At 40.2% G+C, this 20,831-nt stretch overlaps 1 protein-coding gene across 1 annotated transcript in view; it reads left to right on the plus strand.

The window, feature by feature from the left end:
• The window catches only part of STAB2 (stabilin 2), a 165,948-nt gene that overhangs the window by 120,349 nt on the left and 24,768 nt on the right, over nt 1–20,831 (plus strand). The window contains exons 46-58 of the mRNA XM_074226721.1: nt 2,180–2,227; nt 2,387–2,470; nt 4,324–4,476; nt 6,279–6,419; nt 7,030–7,089; nt 7,853–8,029; nt 11,251–11,340; nt 12,514–12,660; nt 14,247–14,303; nt 16,099–16,225; nt 17,555–17,704; nt 19,218–19,322; nt 20,481–20,588. Of these exons, the coding sequence (XP_074082822.1) occupies nt 2,180–2,227; nt 2,387–2,470; nt 4,324–4,476; nt 6,279–6,419; nt 7,030–7,089; nt 7,853–8,029; nt 11,251–11,340; nt 12,514–12,660; nt 14,247–14,303; nt 16,099–16,225; nt 17,555–17,704; nt 19,218–19,322; nt 20,481–20,588 (1,447 nt within the window). The remainder of the gene's footprint in view (nt 1–2,179; nt 2,228–2,386; nt 2,471–4,323; nt 4,477–6,278; nt 6,420–7,029; nt 7,090–7,852; nt 8,030–11,250; nt 11,341–12,513; nt 12,661–14,246; nt 14,304–16,098; nt 16,226–17,554; nt 17,705–19,217; nt 19,323–20,480; nt 20,589–20,831) is intronic.

Raw genomic sequence — 20,831 nt, forward strand, 5'->3', positions numbered from 1 at the left:
TGTGATATTATAATGCATAATACATCCATGGTAATTGATTCCATGAAAAGACCAGTAGAGTCTTATCTACAGTAAAGTGTAGTCAGCTCCTCAAGAAAGACTACGTGGGAGTTAGCTAAGACAGGAAGTATTTAGGCAACCAAACCTGAACAGAGATAAACAGAGAAGAGAAAGAATCAGAGTCTGAGGGAAGTAGAAGGCTAGAAGGTAGAAGAGAAGCACATCAGGGTAAAGCTAGAGAACCCACACCTGATCTACAGCTACCAAGGAAAGTAATTAGTTGGGGGATTAAATTAGAAAAGCAAGAATGGTACTAGGCTAGTCTCTAGAAATTGGTCCAACTAGATTACAAGACTAGAAATGTCAAGATAGAATAAGGCTATGTAGTAATGTCTTGTAAATGGCATCCATCAAGATAATTTTTATATAACCAATCATGATCGCAAAGAGTTGATGATGAAGCATACTACCTTTGCCCAACAGAAAGGGGATGAACTCAAGATGAAGAATGAAACACACATCTGAGTTGTGTGGTCAATGTAGAAATTTGTTTTGCTTGACTGTGAATCTTTCTTTTTTTATTTTTAATAGCATTTTATTTTTCTAATTACATGTAAAGACAGTTAACATTCATTTTTATAAGACTGAGTTACAAATTTTTCTCCTTCTCTTCCTATCTCCCTCCCCAAGGCAGCAAGTAATATGATATAGGTTATATCTATACAATCATAACATATGTCAACATTGTAGAAGAGGACCATGATATCAGAAAGGCAATGCTATGATTTGCAATTGAATTGGATTTGAAAAGAAGGATTTAGTCATGTTGTGAAAGGAGAATCAGAATAAAAGAGAAAAACCTTGAGAAAGAAAAAACAAAAAACAAATTAAAAAACGAAAATAGTCTGCTTTGATCTGCATTCAGACTCCACGGGTTTTTCTCTGGGTGTGCATAGCATTTTCCATAATGAGTCTTTTGGAGTTGTCTTAGATCATTGAATTGCTGAAAAGAATTAAGTCATTCATAGTTGATCACTGCACAGTGTTGCTGTTGTTGTGTATAATGTTCTCCTGGTTCTGCTCACTTCACTGAGCATCAGTTTATGAATTTTCAAGGTTTTTCTGATATCTTCCTGCTCGTCATTTGTTATAGAACAATAATATTCCATTACACTCATATGCCACAACTTGTTCAGTCATTCCTCAATTAATGGACATTCCCCTTAATTTGTAAGTCTTTGCTTCCACAAAAAGAGTTGCTAGAAATGTTTTTATACATGTGGATCCTTTTCCCTTTTTATGATCTCTTTGGGATATAGACCTAGGAACTGTGTTGCTGGATCATAGGATATGCACAGTTTAATTGACCTTTGGGCATAGTTCCAAATTGCTCTCAAGAATGATTGAATGGAGACAGTTAGGTGGTGCAGTAGAGAGAGCACCAGCCCTGGAATCAGGAGAACTTGGATTCAATGTGCCCTCAGACACTTAATAATTACTTAGTTGGGGGACCTTGGGCAAGTCACTTAACCCCATTGCCTTGCCAAAACAAAACAAAACAGGAATGTTGGATCAGTTCACAACTCCACCAATGATACATTAGTGCTCCAATTTTTCTATATCTTCTCTAACATTCATTTTCCTTTTCTATCATAATAATCAATCTGTTGGGTGAGAGATGATAACTCAGTGTTGCTTTAATTTGATTTTTCTAACCAATAATGATATAGTGCATGTCTTAAGAACTGTGTATATTTCTTACAAGGATTTTATTTGTCTACTTTTTTCAGTTGGGATAAAGGGTAGGAAGGATAATGGAGGACAGAAAATTTAATACTTCCTAATCCAAAAAGATAAATAAACTGAAAGTTACATAATAAATTATGGATACACATTGAGTCTCTTCCTATTTGAAGTCTTTCCTTCTGGTCTCAACTCATCTATACTTAGAACACTAGCCAAATTCTGTTCAAAGAACCTGGTTTTTGGCGAAGGAATTTCTGGTCAGACATGGAACAGGTCAACTAGACTGCAGCGTCTCTCTCAGGGTAAAGATGCTGAGATATTGTGGATGCTGGGTAACAGAGTTTCCTTGGTTCCTTCCTCCAATGATATGCTATTCTTGTGTCCATTCTGGAAACAGTAAGTCACATTAAACTGTTCCACTTTTTGATTACAGGAACTTCCAAAAAATATTGAGACCACCTCCTACTTCTTTCATCTTCAGGTAAGGAAATCTCAGTGTACGTGGCATCATGTATGTGGTATTCAGAATACAGACTAGAGTCAACTATGTTGTTATGAATCTCTTGCATCAATAGGCCTGAAAAGGCCTCAAAAGCTAGTTAGATGATGATGATGATGATGATTTCCTTCATTTTGCCAGGAAAATTCCATTAGAGACCTGATGGGTTCAGGTCCCTTTACTGTCTTTGTACCCTTGAAGAGAGTTTTAGAGAATTCATCCCAGGTAAGAAAATCACCGTGGGGGCAGCCTAAAATTTGGAGAAGTACATAGTCTGGTCCTAACACATGAGGTGAGCCCGAGAAGCCACTAAAGAAACACATTTGGAGGGGTGGCTAGGTGGCACAGTGGATAAAGCACCAGCCCTGGAGTCAAGAATTACCTAGCTGTGTGGCCTTAGACAAGTCACAACCCCATTTTCCTTGCAAAAAAACTAAAAAAAAAAAAACCACACATTTGGAAGGAGGAACTTGCAAAAAATTGGATCTGTCCAACAACAAAACGAGTTGTGTTGAGAAATAATGAGTTCTGCATCATTTGAAGTGTGCAAGCAGGTTATCATTTTGAGAAATGGATAAAAAGATGGATTAGATGTCCACCAAAACCTCCTTACAACTCAAAGACGAAAAGGCAATGTAGTTTAATGGAAAGAGAGCTCCACTGGCAGTCAAGAGACCTGGGTTTGAATCTCAGCTCTGACATTTCTTGGTCTTGAAAACAAGAGCAGATCACTTTTCCTTCATAAGCTTCAGGTTTTTTTTTGAAGGAAAGTACTTTGTAAACCTTGAATCACAGATTTGCAGCTGTGAGACCGTTTGGTCCAATTCCCTAATTTTACAAGTGAAGTAAATGATGCTCAGAGAGGTAGACACCCAAGAGGGAGTATTGTGTAGTAGATAGGATACTGAACAAGAGCCAAGAAGATCCAAGTTAAAATCCTATTTCAGACCCTTACTAGCCGGGTGATCCTGTGCAAGTCATCTGATCTCTCTGTTCCTCAGTTTCTTTATCTGTAAAATGAGTTGAATTCATTAGCTTCAGAGAGGTTCCTTCTATCTCTCAATCTATGATCCCAGGAGCCTAAGTTATGCTTTGCCTAGTAATACATAAATTGAATCATACTGATTATTATATCTTTTTCATCTTTCTTGAAAAGGCTAAATGATGATTATATGATGGATTAAAAATCATATTAGATCCTTGCTCCTTACTCATGCAATTCATTTTGCATTTATGGAGGGATATAAAGGAGAAAAAGGAAAGAGTACAAGAAAGTGAATGGGAATGAGTGGGTGATGTTCCCAGCATTGGCAGCTTGGAAGGGACTAGCTTAGTGAGCCCTTTTCAGGGCTCCTCATCCACCTTTGGTATCCATCTGTCACTCACTCTCACCTGTGGCTCCAAGAAGCTGTAGCATACACAGTGGTCATATCCCACTAAAAACCATCTTGGGGAGACTCGCTAAACCAGGTCGAGGGGTAATCAATGGAACTCAAACTCCTTGGTAAGTCAGGGGGATGAGAAGACTTGCCCTGGCAGAATAGAAGGACAAGAACAATTTGTTCCAATAGCCAAGAAGGCATCTGAAACAGGTGTTGTGGAGCACTTAGAGTCAGACATTAAAGACATCAAGGTCCTCCATTGCATCCTAGGTCATCACCAGTTATCTTGGCTTTGGTCTTGCCCCTGGAATTCAATGACTCAGGAAGAGAAAGTGAAGCTGATGACTATGCAGCTGTATCTCACTTAAATTCAATTCACACACAAGACAGAACGCCATGATATCATCAAAAGATGACCAACAACAATAGTAGTTGTTGGGTAGTGCAGTGAATAGAGCTCTAGATTTGGCAAAGAGTCCTGGGTTCAAATTCTACTGTAGGTACTTGTAGCCCTAAACAAGTCATTTAACCTCCGCTTCCTTACCTGTACAATTGGAATAACAACCAATAATAGCCTTCCAAGGTTGTTGTGAGGATCAAATTGAGATGCCAGCTGTAAAGCACTCTACAGACCTTGAAGATAGATATAAATGGTAACCTGATGGTTATTGTTGCTACTTTTATTCTCATTCTCAGACCCAGGTTAAAGAGTGGAGCACCCAGGGAGTCATGCCACAGATTCTTCGTTACCATGCCATCTCCTGCCACCAGTTACTCTTAGAAAACCTAAAATTGATTCCAAGGATGACATCACTCCAAGGGGAAGCTATCCATATCACTGTGTCCCAGGTAAAAGAAGCAGCCTGCTGGGGGTTCTTATTCCTTCCAAACTGTCTCATCACCTTTGTACACTGATTTGTGGATGGGAGAGATCCTCAGGTCCCTTATCCATCTTTTTCCATGCCCAACCTAGATGGGATTCCTATGCAGTCATTGGTAATAGATGGCTTAGAGAGTCAGTCAACTTTACTATTGATATTTTTAAATGTATATTATATCTTGTGTTTTATACAGATGGAAATTGTCTTATAAATTCATTTTTTCACCAGCCCTGGAGTCAGGAGAGTTCAAATCCAGCCTCAGACACTTACTAATTAGCTAGCTGTGTGGCCTTGGGCAAGCCACTTAACCCCATTGCCTTGCAAAAACCTAAAAAAAAAGTTCATATTTTTTTCTTAAAATAATAGCTAGCAGGACTTTGAATGACTAAAATGGGTGCTAACAGTGTACAATAGATAAAGCCTAGACCTGAAGTCAAGAAGGGTTGGATTTGAGCCCTGCCTCAGATACTTACTAGCTCTGCCCATGTGCTCTGAAGTCAGAAGAACCTGAATTCAAATCTAGCCTCATACACTTACTAGTACTAGCTGGGTGACCTTACCCAAGTCACTTAATCACAATTGCCTCATGTGAGGGCCATCTCTAGTCATCCTGATTCATATCTGACCACAGATCCAGATGGCTCTGGAAGAGAAAGGGAGGCTGGAGACTTAGCACAGTAACCCCTCATTCAAATCCAATTCGCACACTGGTCATGGCATCACCTCCCCGATATCAAGGTCTTCTTTGAGAATGAAAGATAAACATGTCATCATCAGTTTCCTCATCTAAAAAAATGAAAAAGTGGAACTGGATGGTGCCTAAGGTCCCTTCTAGCACTAGAGGGTAAACCTATGATCACTTGATTTTGCCCCAGAGCTATCATTAGCTAATATATCCACTATAACCGCCCCAGGCAGGTTACACCGAAGGGGCTCAGGGGGACTCACTAGGATCTAAGAATCAAGAGAAGTTTTCTATTTTCATGAATCCTTCTAGCTATTAGGCTCAAAGTTTCTGAAGGACACCCTCTCAGTCTCAGCACCCTAGTCCCACCAACTGTAGCTCTGACTCTGTTTTGCTCACAATTGTATAAACAGTAGCTGCCAATGATATAGTGGATACTGTGCTTGAATTAGAGTCCAAAAGACCTGAGTTCAAACCCTGCCCTAGACATTTATTGATGGCCCAACCCTTTGCACCCCACTATATCTCTCAAACTCACAAAGTTTCCACATTTGTGAATTGCAGCTGATAACAGAACTTATTTCACAGAACTCTTGGTGGAGAACAAATGAGATAATGTGTACATATATAAAAGTAGCGTTTAAAATATATGTAAATATTAGTTATAATAATAATAACTATTATTGTAATTGGTAGATCAAGTCCTTGATTGGAAATTAGGAAGATAAGCTTGAATCCCACACCTAGCATTTGCTTACTGTGTCATTTCAATTCTCAGTTTCAGTTTGCTTATCTATAAAATGGGGGTGACAATGGCTGTTGTAACTGTCTTATGGGGTTTTTGTGGAAGCTCAAATATAGGTAAATTATTTTCAACTTTTAAGTTCTTTATAAGATAAACTGCTACTATTCTTATAGTAGCATCATGACTGTTGCACAGATAGGTAGGTAGGTAGATAGACAGATCGACAGATAAATAGACAGTGTTCATCATTATTACTATTATTTGTTGTGGCTTGAGAAGTTGGTTCAGTATGTCCAGTCCTCCATTTGAATTTGTTAAATCTGGTTTTGATTCATTTCAGGATACAGTATATTTAAATGGCAAAGCTAAGATAGTCTCCAGTGACATCATCTGCAGCAATGGGGTGATCCACATCATAGACCAAATACTAGTTCCAAAAAATTTGCAAGAGATCCACAAAGATGCCTCTGGGAATAATATGGTGAGTAAAGATGAGCCGTGTTAACTTGAAACCTGGGCCAACTAAGTGACACCCCGGATAAAGTGCCAGACCTGGAGTCAGGAAAACTCATCATCCTCAATTCAAAACCTCTTAAACTTACTAACTGTATGACCCTGGACAAGACACTTATCCCTGAATGCCTCAGTTTCCTCATGTATAAAATGAATTGGAGAAGGAAATGGCAAACCACTCCAGTATCTTTGCCAAGAAAACCCCAAATGGGGTGGCTAGGTGGCGCAGTGGATAGAGCACCAGCCCTGGAGTCAGGAGCACCTGAGTTCAAATCCAACCTCAGACACTTAATAATGACTTAGCCGTGTGGCCTTGGGTGAGCCACTTAACCCCATTTGCCTTGAACAAACCTAAAAATAAAAACAAAAGAACAAGAAAACCCCAAATGGGTCAGGAGAAGTCAGAAACAACTGAACAACAACTTGAAACCTGGAGATCCCACTAAATTCAATTAAGTATATTTCTAATTTCTCATCCCCGCTAAAGGGGGAATTATCCAAATCCCAAATACACGAACAGTCCAACAATTTAGTTCTAGATCAGATGAGAGGAAACATAAATATTTGCATCTTTATAGGAGAATCTCACCTCTGTGGCAGTTCACCAGGGCTACTTGAAGTTCAGCAACATGCTACAGGTAAGAAATAAGAGGACAGTAAATGGGGATAAATGGGGGGGTTAATGCTTGGATGTGGTTTTTGGAGGATTACTCTATTTTCCCGGGTCCATATCAGGAAAGGGAGACTAATAATGTCTCAACGGCTTGATACTAGTGGACCTCAAACAAGTATTTCAATTTGGTGGTTCTTCAGTTTCCCTCACCTATAAAAATTAAAGTATTTGGACTAAATGATTTCTGAGTCTTCACCCAACTCTGAATCCATAAAATTCATCCTCAATTCAACAAAATTCCCTAATCCCTTGAGGTTACATATATAGTGAAGGGATCTGACATGAAGCTTGAATACTTTACTTGCCAACAACACCCCTGATCCTCTTGCTTCCAGTTGAAGAATTCCAATGACTGAGAACTCACTGCCTCATGAGATGGGTCATTTCTAGTTTTAGATAGTTTTAATTTGGGGGAAATTGTTTATTCATAACAAATGGAAATCTACCTCCCTGTACCTTACTCCCACTATGTTCAATTCTGGCTTCTTATGCCCGGAAAACTATATTTGACTTCCTTTGGGATTCATGTCACATGTAATGGGGACAGGGAGGCCTCCATCTGGTAAATATCTCAGTGCATCACAAATTGGCCTATAGGGTTCCAAGCAACCCCCTGAAAGTTATGGGGAAGGGGAATGCCAAGGCTTTCACACAGGCTCTGAACTATTTTCTCCCTCTTCACTTTGCTGTGGCTGAAATTCTGAAGCTGATTCTCTGTGATTTTTCAGGATGCTGGTTTGTTAAGTTTCATCAATGACCCCATCCACAAACCCGTAACCCTGTTCTGGCCCACGGACAAAGCTCTGGAGGCCCTTCCCCAGGAACAACAGGAATTCCTATTAGGCAAAGACAACAAAGACAAACTAAAGGATTACCTCAAGTTCCACATCATCAGAGATTCCAAGGTAAAAAACTTCAAGGGTCCCTTATGAACTCATTTGGTATCCCAAGGGCCAACACTCCCCTGGATCTGAAGTAAGTCTAGTCATAGGCATAGGCAGAGTTGGCAATGGCTTACTCTACATGATCTAACACAAGACTTCATTTGTTTTTGAATTTGCTCCTCCCTAATATGGCATTTATTCTAAATATGTTTTATTGATATGTTTTGGCTTTATATCACCTGGATTTACCCTTTTACCTCTTCCTCTCTCACTTCTGGAAAATTGTCCTTTATAAAAGAGTTTTTTAAAAAAAGACCAAAAAAGAGGGAGAAATAATATAGTGAAATTGATACATGTCAGAAAAAAATATGATGTTATAAGCAATATTATACACTATAGAATCCAATCTCTAAAGACCGGGGGAGGCAGGGGGAAGAAGGAGAGGGGAGACAGAGAATCTTTTCATGTTTCCCCTTGAAGACCAAATTTATTCTTGATCATTCTACAATATTCCATTTCTATTGTTTTGTGGTAGCTCTCCTTTCCATTTGATTATTTCATGTACTGTTTTCTTGATTTTGCTTACTTTACTCTGCATCAGTTCAAGTAAATTTTCTCACACTTCTCTGAAATTTTCCTCATTATTATTTAATGTATTCATATAGCATTTTAAGATTTGCAAAGTGCTTTGCAGATATTATCTCATTTGATCTTCACAACCACCCTGCTGTTATTATTCCCATTTTATAGCTTAGAAAAATGAGGATGACAGCGACAAAGAGACTTGCTGGGGTTAAGTGTCTGAAGCAAAATTTAAACTTGGGTCTTCCTGACTCCAACTCCAGTCCTCCATCCATCTCACCACCTAATTGTTTCATTCATCCTCATCATTTATCACAACCCCAAAATATTCCATTCCATCCACATTCCTCAGCTCATTCAACAAATTCCCTCTCAATGAGAATCACAACAGCAGTAACCCAAGGTCATACTCGTGTCTTAACTCCCCTTAAACTCCTCATTTTTAGAGTCATCAGACAACAAAATAGAAAAACACTATTAAATGTGTGTATAATTAGAAAACCCTCAGGACCCCTTCCTTGTTCATTCTTTAGCTAATTAACTCTGCAAGACTGAAGGAGCCCCGGTGAGTTTTAGTGACAAGCAGGAAGAATATTTGAGAAACAACATACTGGCAAGCAGATCTTCTGTGGGGACTTTCTTAAACAGAATAATTAACACTAAAGTAAGACTGAGGTCTTCAAATCAATCAGCAAGCATTTATTAAGCAGCTACTGCATTCTAGTACTGAGAATACAGAAGTAAAAGCAGAAGAGACCCTGCCTTAAAGAAACTTACCTTCTATTCCTAAAAATGAGGCAAACGACCAAATAGCTAAGATGGCAAGGTGTGCTGGACCCAGCTCTAACCAGTCTTTCAGTGTAAGCCTTTACACTTTGGAATCAAAAATCACCACAAATCAGGGTTTGATTTACCATTTGGTTGATTATTGAGTCTTGAGAAAGTGATAGAGAAAATATTACTACTACTACTACTACTACTACTACTAATAATAATAATAATAATAATAATAATAATAATAATAATAATGATGCAGATAAAACTTAAAAGGGTGTTCCTTCTTCATCTTCTTTCTTCAGAGAGCTTGTTGTTAAACATTTATCAGCACACCTCTGGTGAAGGCAAGGTATTTTCTGAATATAGAAGTGATCTTCCCAGTCATTTCTTAGCATTCTTTTCATCCTTGAATTATTTTATCTGCTCATCTGTGGACAAGCCTTATCCCAGTCCTACTTCTGTAGGCTATAAGATCCCTAGGGGCAGCCCAGTGGCTCTGCAGTACATACAGCACCAGCTCCAGAGTGAGGAGGACCTGAGTTCCAATGCAGCCTCAGACACTTAATAATGACCTAGCTGTGTGATCCTGGGCAAGTCATTTGATCCCATTACCTCCTCCAAAAAAGAAGAAAGATAACAATAATTATAATAATAATAATAAAGAAAAGATCCTAGAGAGCAAGGAAACTCTCCCTCTCAGATTCCCTCCATTTTATCTTGCATATATCTTGAACATAAATAGACATTTGCATGAGCTCCTTGAGGGAAGTTCACCAACGTAGAACAGGACTTAGCTCATAATAAACCAATAATAATATGTAATAAATGTTTATTGATATGTTGAAATCAAATGGTCAAGTGAAGCTTCAGTTTTTTATATCCAAAATAGAAGGCAACAATATGATAAATTGCAAAAAAAATTGTTAGTAAATGTTTGTTTAGAACTTTAAGTTTTACAAAACACTTTTATCAGCTAGTATCTCGCTTAGTAGTAATAATAATAGTAATAGCTGTGATTTATGTAGGGCTTCCAATGGGCCGCGACTTGCTAAGAACTTTAGAATTATTATCTCATTTGAGCTTCAAAACAACCCTAAGAGGTGGTATTGTTATTATCCCCATTCCACAGATGAGGAAACTGAGGCAAACAGAGGTTAAGTGACTCACCCAGAGTCACACAGCTAGTGAATGTCTAAAACTGGTTTTGACCTGGGGTTGTCCTATCTCCAGGGCTGGTGCTCTGTACATTATAGTACCCTGTAGCTGGCCTTGGGACTTTAGGCGACTTGCCCAGGGTCACAGGCTAGTAAATATAGGAGGCAAGATTTGAACTCAGGTTTTCCTGACTTCAAATTCAACATTTTATCTTCATAGCCACCTCAAAAAAAAATACACGCATATACACAGACCCACACAAACTGAGTACTTGGAGAGTTCAGAGATAAGAAGAGTCCCTTCCAGTAGAGGGTGAGAGATGGAACTTTTGAGCTTATTATTGAAGAAATCATAGAATTCCCCAATAAAAATGAGAGAAAGGTGTTCCATAGGAAGAAGAAATGAACAAAGTCACAATGGCACCACTAACAATTTCATCCATATTATGAACCAGTCAAACAACAGGCATTAATTAAGTGCCTAATGTTTGCTGAAAGCCCACATGGCTAGGTGGGTCATCACCTGGATCACCTTGCTATCCCTGGTCCTGCTCTAAACCAACCCTGAAAGCCGAGTCTCTCTTCACTGTCCTCTTTTTACAATGTCCAGTTATTTTGTCCCTTAAACAATATTAAAATATGTCAATTCTTGGAAAAGAGTTTGCCAAGAATCCTGGAGTCCTTTGGGACATCAGGTACTATAGTAGTGGCACAGTTTCTCTCATGCAGATCTTGGCAGTGGACTTGCCCGGTGTCATATCCCGGAAGACGCTACAAGGTTCGGAACTCAATGTGAAATGTGGTGATGAGAAAAACATTGTGAGTATTCTCCAGAAGGGTTGGGATGTTGGAAACAAGTCTGTGGAGTCATAAGAGCATGTATTTCAAGCTGTAAGAAATCTCAAGGATCATCTACAATAGCCCCTTCATTTTGTAGATGAGTTAACCGAGTCCTAGAGAGGTTAATTAGTTTGCCCAAACCACATGGTTTGTTGCTGTTCTATCCTTTCAGTCATGTCTGTTTGAGATTTTCTTGGCAAATATGCTAGAGTAGTTTGCCCTTTCCTTCCTGGCTCATTTTACAGATGAGGAAACTGAGGCAAACAGGGTAAAGTGAATTGCCCAAGGTCACACAACTACTAAGTGTCTGAGCCTGGATTTAAACTCAGGAAGATGAGCCTTTCTGAGATCAAATCCAGAACCATCAAATCTATGGTACCACCTGCTTGCTTTGTCCATACGGGCATTATTATTATTGGTATTATTAATTGAAAATTATTATTCTTAATAACTTTTCAATAATAATAGCAATAATAAGAGCTAACATTTATATCGTGTTTTAAGATTTTCAAAAGACTTTACAAATATTATCCCATGTGAATCTCACAACCGCTCTGGGAAATGGATGCGATTTTTATCTCCATTTTAGAGTTAGGGAAGGGATTTGCCCAGAGTCATACAGCTACATTATGAGATAGGATTTGAAGTCAAGTCTTCTGATATCACAGATCATAACGTAATCATACTTGAGCAGACCCAGAAGATCATCACTTCATGGCCAGTCTTCTGGTGCTAAGGAGGTGGAGTGGATAGACACGGCAATATTCCTGGAATCAGGGAGACCAAAGTTTAAATTCCACCTGAGACACTTCCTAGTTGTATATACTGGGAAATTTTCCCAGGGTCTCAGTTTCCTCATCTGTTAAACAAGGGGCTTTACCTGATGACTTCCACGGTCCCATGCAAGTCTGGGTCTTCAGACAAAGCCTTGATGCCTTTCACCAAGCCTGTACTCAGATCCTTCCCAGCTTGATAGGACCCACCAGTTCTACTGCCATAGTCTTTAAGTGTCCCAGGTCACCTCCATATCATGATAAAGCATCAAAGAAGGACCTTAGTGGAAGCTGGGTGATTGCTTCCCTTAGTTGTCAAAAGACTTGGGTGGGCTTGCTCACCCTGACCCCCTGGCTTTCTCCCCTCTCTTTCCCATAGGGCGACCTCTTTCTGAATGACCAGAAATGTCGGATCATCCAGCGGCAGCTTGAATTTGATAGTGGTATTGCTTACGGCATTGACTGCATGCTGATTAGCCCCAGCTTCGGGGGCCGCTGTGACAGCTTCATTCCCTTCAATATAACGGTCAGTCCGAAAATCATCTTGTCCCACCTCATGTTGTCTGGGGCTAGGCTGACTTCTAACCAATGAATGTGACCAGTGATGTGGCAAGCATGAAAGTCCCAGAAGTTTGGTGTTGGCTTTCTGGCCAATCCACTCAGAGATGGAACTGGAAGAGTATGGGAGATTTGGTGGCCATTCAATCAGCAAAGCACCAGGGATAAAAAACTGGTTGCTACCCTCGCAAAGCTTTTATGTTCTTGTGGATGAGCCAAAATGTGTCTCCAGCAATAACAAGAATTTCTCTAGTATTTCCTATGTATACTAAGGAAAAGGAAAAGCAGCTTCTTATTCTCAAGGGGCTTCCATTCTAATGGAAAATAGATATATACAATGCCTCTTAGGAGAAGGTTGTAGCAACTTGGGGGACTGGAAAGGGTCTCCTGCAGAAAAGGACATTTGAGCTGGGACATCAAACCAAGAATTCTAAGAGGAGGAGGTAAGGAGGGAGGGCCCTCCAGGGGTCAGGATCAGTTAGTACAAAAGCACACAGGTAAGAGATGGACTGCTATGTTTAAGGAATGGACAGTGGATCAATATGACTGAACAATAGGGTGTAGGAAGGGGGTTGGCCCAGAAGACTGCTTCCATGATAATGTGCGTCTCTATTCTATTACCCAGGGTTAAAGATTACCCATACAAACCATTCCAATAATAGGGAGACAGGAGGAGGGAAAGAACTCTAGCTGAGAAATCATCTCTAGACATATAGTGGTAGCCCTCACCATGACACAGAATTGAAGAGGACAATAGGTCAACAAACAACATTGTGTATCAAACACTGTGCCAAGTTGGGCGGAGGGAATAGGGAAGGGAGAGACTGAGAAAGAGAGTCAGAGATAGAGAGACAGAGATACCACAAAAAGAGAGAACAGAAGGAAGGAAGGAGGGAAGGGAAGGAAGGGAGGAAGGGACAGACAGAGAGAGGCAAGGAAGAAAGAAAGGAAGAAGGAAGAGAAGGAAGGGAAAAGGAAAGAGGAAAAGAGGGGGAAAGGACTGAAGGGAGAAAGTGGGGAAAGAAGGGAGGGCGGGAGGAAGGAAGGGAGAAAGGCAAGAAGAAAAGAAGGAATGATGGAAAGAGAAAAGAAAGGGAGGGAGGGGAGAAGGAAGGAAAGGAGTGAGAAAGAAATAGCCCTTCCCTTCAAGGAACTTTTATTCTAATGGGAGAGGCATGAACAAAAATAGGTGTTGACAAGAAAGATTCCAATTTAGGTGAACAGAGGCCACACCTATAAGAGTGAATAATAAACTATCAAACAGTGGGGGGAAGGAGCAATAAGAGACAGTAGAGTCTCACTATCGTGATGGGAACATTGACTGTGTAAGATGATCATCTTAAAATGCAGTGATATGGTCCCTCCATAACCAGGCGAATCCCCCTTATACCATTTTCTCCATTAATATGGTGAAGTTCTTGTGTGTCTTAATTCCTTCCCTATCACTGCCATATAAGAGAGGTTCTTGATCAGTCCACCAAGGTATGAGCCATAGAAACGTACCAGATTTTCTGACATAACCTTTAAAAATAAGCATCTTTTTGTCTGCACCAGGGAACCTGTGGGAGCTGCTACAATACCCCTCGCTGCCCATCATGGAGTAAGCCAAAGGTAATGTGAATGCTGGCAGAATGTTGCAGAAGGAAAAGTCTATGTTCAGTCTTAAAACTTCATATTTTTCCAGTCTCTGGTGGGGGGGGGGCATCTAGTAGGTGCAGATGCCAGGGAGCAAGTCAGGATAGAAAGAGAAGGCACTTACCTGATGACAGGCAGTCCAAACCCATTGGGCTGGGCAGGCTCTCCTTGCAGAATTTCTAATGAGAAAACTAGCAGCAGGGAGGTTAGTAGAGATTTGGAGGTTGGCCTGTCATTATACCGTAACACGCATGAGAGAGTGATCAACAGAGAAAGATGAGAGACAGAGAGAAAAAGAGACCGAGAGACAAAAAGAGATATACAGAGACAGAGAGATGAAAAGAGAGACAGAGAGAAGGAGGAAGAAATGTTAAGCAATAAATAAATAAGAAAAATAGGATTATGAATCTTGTGCTGGAGAAGACTTCTGAGCCCATCTACTCCCAACCAATTAAAGAAATTAAGGACTAGGTAGTTTAAGTGTCTTGTCCATGCGTATACTGTTAGCATCAAAGACAAGATTTGAACCTTGAATTTCTGCCTTCCACAGCCAGTGCTCTAGAGCTTCCGTAATCTCCCTTACCTAGTATTGTGAGGAATCCAGGTTTCCCACCTCTGGGTGAATATTCTTTGTTCCGCTTTAATGATGTCTCTGGGGAAGTGAGGAGCCTCATTCTGCCTCACTGGACTTGAGGTTGGGGTGAGGGAACTTTTATGTCTGTGTTCCCATTGGTAGGGAATTCTGCTAATGATGTTCATCTGAGACTTGAGAATCCATCAATGAGCATTGCATGGAAAAGGAAGGGGGGGAATGAAACAAGGATTTATTAATACCTACTCTGTATCAGGTTCAGGACTAAGTGTTTTTCAAATATCTCATTTAATCGTTTTAACAACCCTATGAGGGAGGTGCTGTTATTATTCTTGTTGAACAGATGGGGAAACTGAGGCAGGTTGTGTTTAAGTGTCATGTCCTGGGTCACAAATCTGATAAGTATCTTAATTCATATTTGAACTCAGGTCTTCTTGACCGTATGTTGATAACAAAATAACATTTCAGACTTGGCTATCTGCTGTCTATGGGAAACAATTTTACCATGGCAGATCACTTGTCAAATAGTAGCAGGTGTATCAGAGGCTCACAACAGCTGGTGAGTGTGTGTGTGTGTGTGTGTGTGTGTGTGTGTGTGTGTATGTGTGTACGTACCGCACACATGTGCACAATATTCAGGCAAATGAAATGTAGGGGATAGAGAGGACAAAAATAATCCCACCAAGCTGCCAACCCACCCATCCTCTCTTAAATTACACAGACAAGGGAGCTAGTAGCATAATCAAATTACCAATACTCACTCTGGTTTCCAGAAGGAAAAAAAAAAATCAATCCGCAAGGGTGGCTAAGTGGCGCAGTGGATGGAGCACCAGCCGTGGCGTCAGGAGGACCTGAGTTCAAATCCAGCCTCAGATACTTAATAATTACCTAGCTGTGTGGCCTTGGGCAAGCCACTTAACCCCATTGCCTTACACAAAAAACCCTAAAAAATAAAAAAATAATAATAAAATCAATCCCCAACTAAGGTGGAGTAGGGGGGAGCTACTTCATGCTCACTCGACCCCCAGTGACCATTGTTGACAGACAGTTGTGATGGAGAAAGAATTGAGATATTGATACAGGAACCTGGCTACATGCTCCATTCACCTTCCTGCTGAATGTCTTATCTGATTCTCTTCCTTCTCTCCTGCCCTCTGTGGGGGCTCGGAAACTCTTCAGGGAGTGAAGCAAAAGTGTTTCTATGACCTGCCCTTCAAGAGGAACCTGGAAGGCTGCCAGCAGAAGTGTACAATGATCATGAGGCTGCCTAAGTGTTGTAAGGGCTACTTTGGAAGAGACTGTCAAGGTGAGACTCTGCCCTTTTTCCATTACCCCCTTATGACTGGGACGTGTGTGTGTGCATGGTGTGCATGCGCGTGTGTAAGAGAGAGGGAAAGGGAGAGAGACAATGCGTGTTGTCTTGTTTCTCTCCTTCTAGACTGCAAGATCTTGGAAAGCAAAGACTTGCTCTTCTTCGTCAAGGCTTCTCTTAAAGCATTTACTATTATGCTCCTAATAGTTTAATAAATATTTCAACTGAGCTTAACTGTGGAAAGGTTAAGGAAGGTAGAGCGCCCAAAGAATTGGCACTTTCTGGTGCCCAAGGGGTTTATCATTTATTGTTAAGAATTCCATAGTGTAATCCCCTAGCAAAGTAAAAAGATGGTAAATATGACCTTAGTAATGTGATCAGTGAGGAAACTAAGTCACCAGAGACCTTTGCTAGATGCTCACATAACAAATCAGTCAAGACCTAGTCAAATATTCTTTTTTTTTTAAGATTTTTCAAGGCAAATGAGGTTAAGTGGCTTGCCCAAGGCCACACAGCTAGGTACTTAGTGTCTGATGCATTTGAACTCAGGTCCTCCTGACTACAAAGCTGGTGCTCTATCCACTGTGCCACCTAGTCACCCCTAGTCAAATATTCTTAACCTAGTATCTGTAACTGGGTTGGTTTTTTTTAATATTTTAATAATTTTATTGCAATGAAATTCAGTTTCTTCACAATTCTATATATTTCATTTTATGTATATAAAAGCATTACTCTGAGAAACATTTATTAAGCACTTATGTATACCAAGCCCCTTACAAATATCTCATTTTAATGCTCACACTGTCCCAACATGATAGGTTTATGAAACTGAGGCAAGCACAGGTGAAGCAATTTGCCCAGGTACACATGGTTAGTGAGACTTTTTTGACTCCAGGCCCTATGCGAGGCATCCCCAAAATGCCTCCTATGTTTTCTATAAGCTTCACCAGACTACCAGTGAAGTTCATGACCCCAGGGTTAAGAAGCCCTGACCTAGGGGTGGCTAGGTGGCACAGTGGATAAAGCACTGGCCCTGGAGTCAGGAGTACCTGGGTTCAAATCTGGTCTCAGACACAATAATTACCTAGCTGTGTGGCCTTGGGCAAGACACTCAACCCCATTTGCCTTGCAAAAAAAAAAATATATAAAAAAAAACTCCTGACCTAGGCAGATTATGGGGCCTCTCTGACCTCCCCATTGGGCCCACTGCCCTTCTTGGCTAATGCCTGTCTGATTCCTTTGCTAGAAAGCTTTTTAGCCACCTACTTCACAACCATGAGTTCCCATGCTCCAGGTAATTCACCTATGTTCAATCTCCCCCAGCCTGTCCAGGAGGACCCATGGCCCCATGTAATAATCGAGGTATCTGCATCGATGAGTACCTTGGGACTGGAGAGTGTAGATGCAACACTGGCTTCAATGGAACAGCGTGTGAACTGTGTGGGCCTGGAAGATATGGACCAGACTGTAAATGTAAGTGGTGGGCTGATCCCTTCCTCAGCTGTCCTGGGTCACGTCCTTCCCCGGTCTCATAAGATGAGAACATATGATTGTGTTATTGTCTTGGATAATATCCTCATTGCTTAGCAGGGTGCTGGCATGCAAGAGGTGATTAACAAATACATGCTGGCTTGATGTTCCTAAGGTCCCTTCTAGCTCTAAAGCTATGGTGCTACATGAGTCATTCACACAATGGACTCATGTCCAAAGAGCACTGTGTGTTGAAGTTCTGTGACTGATCAGAAGTCAGCCTCAGTTTACTCATATGCAAAATATTGGGAAATGGATAGAGAGAAGAAATCATGGTACAGTGGGGAGAATAAGGAATTTGGGGGGTCAGAAGATTAAATTTCAACTCTATCAATCATCTATACAGCTCTGAGAAAGTAACCTCCCTAGACCTCAGTTTCTTCATCTGTAAATGAGGAGACTTGATTAGATGGTCTCTAAGGTCCCTTCTAAATCATGATGTATGATACTACGAATTCTAAATTCTCTTTCAAACCTAAAGGCAATGGCAAAAAAATGACTCTTTGCCCTGTCTCCATGACCTTGAGAAAATTACCTCACCTACTGGACCTCTCTTTCCTGACCTATGAAATAAAGAGATGAACCAGATAGCCTCAGTGGATCCATTCATCCTGAGTTTCCCTAATGATGATGATAATAAAAATAGTGACAATAATGTTTTGAGATTTATCCAACTCTTCATGACCCCATTTAGGGTTTTCTTGACAAAGATATTGGAATGGTTTGCCATTTCTTTCTTCAGATCATTTTACAGATGAGGAAACTGAGGCAAACAAGATTAAGTGACTTACCCAGGGTCACACAGCTAATCAGCCTCTGAGGCTAAATTTGAACTCAGGTCCTCCTGACCCCGTGCCCAACACTGCACCATCTAGCTGCCCGTAATAATAATAAACATTTATACAGTGTTTACCATGGGCCAAGTACTGTTCTATTTTACAAATATTATCTCACTTGATTCTCACAACCCTTTACAATAAGCAATTTGAAAAATTTAACATATTTAGTTTCAATTATTATCATGATCATTTTTATTATTAAATTTATTATTTTCTCCCATCTACTCTGAAATCTAGAGACATGACCTTCCTTGCTGTTCCTCTCATCTCCAGACTCCAACCATTGTCACTGACTGTGACTCATGCCTCTCCCTTGTCATCTCTGCCTTAGAGCTCCCCTAGTTTCCTCCAAGACTAACACAAGACCCTCCTTCTGCAAGAAGACTGTCCCAGTCCTCCTCAAGCTTCAGGCCTTCCCTCTGAGCTTATCTCCATTTTATCCTGTCTCTATCTCGTTTGTACACTATTATTTACATGTTGTCTTCCCTATTAGACCGTGGGCTCCTTGCAGGAGGGACTTTTTTTTTGCCTTTCTGTCCCCAGCTCTTAAATAAATGTTTAAAAATAGAAATGCTCATTGACTGACATTATTATTAATTTGTTTATTTGTGTGGCAGCCTGTGAATGCTCAGAACATGGGACGTGTGATGACGGCATCACCGGCTCTGGGGATTGCTTATGTGAAATAGGCTGGACCGGTCGATTCTGCAACACTCAGCAAGGTCAGTCTCTCAATAATGCAGCCCAACACAGAGTCTGAGGAGTTACTTTACTGTGGCTCAATTATTGATGGACCTCACCGAGCCAAGAGGAAGAGGAAGGTGCTAGAAACCTTCCTAGGCGAAAATACAAAAGGGCTATTGGATCTAAAGGAGGTTTGCCTTTCTTTGTGGTAGCAGAGAATTTCTCTGAATTATGTTTAATACATGTTAACAACATGTATAATACATAGAACGTATACATGTGATACATATAACAATATGTATGAAATTATAAAAGAAACTAATTGTTTTAAGCCAGTTATTAATTTAAAAAAAAGTTCATAGATCCTAGCTTAACAGCCTCTGACTCTGACTTAGAGGAAACTAAACCAAATAGAAGCTAAGTGACTTATCCAAGAGCACATAGGTTACAATCATCAGAGGTGGGATTTGAACCCTTATAGGCCTCAAATAGAAGTACTCTATCTCCAAAGTCAATGGTTTTTATTCTTACTATACTACAGATTCAATGCTAAGTCAATCAAAATACTTATCCATTTCCTTATCGAACTGGAAAAATCAGAACAAAAAATAATAAAAAACAAAAAAAGATGAAAAAGAAAAGGGCAAAAATATTAAGAGACTCTCTTTGTAGACAGGAAAAGACATGAAGTGGTGAGGAGGAATCTCCTATTCCTTACCAAGTTTAGAACATTATAAAGTTAACTTTCATCAAAAACTATCTAGTACTGGGGAAGAGAGAGAGAGAGAGAGAGAAGCAGAACAGAAAAGAGATTCCAGAGATAGAACACTTTCATGTCCCTCAGATCACATTCCTGCACTACCCAGATCATGACAATGATAATAATAATAACAATAGTAATAATAGATGTTTAAATAAATGTGCCAAGCACTTTACAACTATCATTTCATTTTACCTTCACAACTGGGAGGTAGATGTTATAATTCTTTCCATTTAACAGATAGGGAAACTGAGGTAATAGAGATCAAGTGACTTGACATTCTATTCACTTAGTCATCCAGATGTTACATTGGCATTGAAAATGTATTCATGTTGTAACCTTGGGCAAGTCACTTAATCCCATTGCCCCATAAAGAAAAAAGAAAATGTATGCATGTCCAATGTCTCTGAACCAATAGCGCTGTCTTTGTTTACAGAGTTGATCCCCATGTGTACCCCACCATGTTCTAATTATGCCACCTGTAAAGAGAACAATACCTGTGAGTGTAACATGCATTATGAAGGGGACGGGATAACGTGTACAGGTGAGTTCTCCTACTGCTTGTGTCTAGTGTTTGTAACTTGTGGAAGGATGAAATAATTTGGCCAACTACTGGCTTTCTTTGAGGTTGGAAAAAGAGCCAAGAGACAGTGGACTATAGGTCCTATTTCTAGCCATTTGACTCTTCCTCCCAGAAGTCAAGGATAGAAAACAAAATCTGCTTCACTCTTTAGGATTATAGATTTAGAGGCAGAAAAGGCCTTGGAGACCTAGTCGTCCCACTGCA

Source organism: Macrotis lagotis, chromosome 2 (genome assembly GCF_037893015.1).
Source record: "Macrotis lagotis isolate mMagLag1 chromosome 2, bilby.v1.9.chrom.fasta, whole genome shotgun sequence".
NCBI classification, from domain to species: Eukaryota; Metazoa; Chordata; class Mammalia; order Peramelemorphia; family Peramelidae; genus Macrotis; species Macrotis lagotis.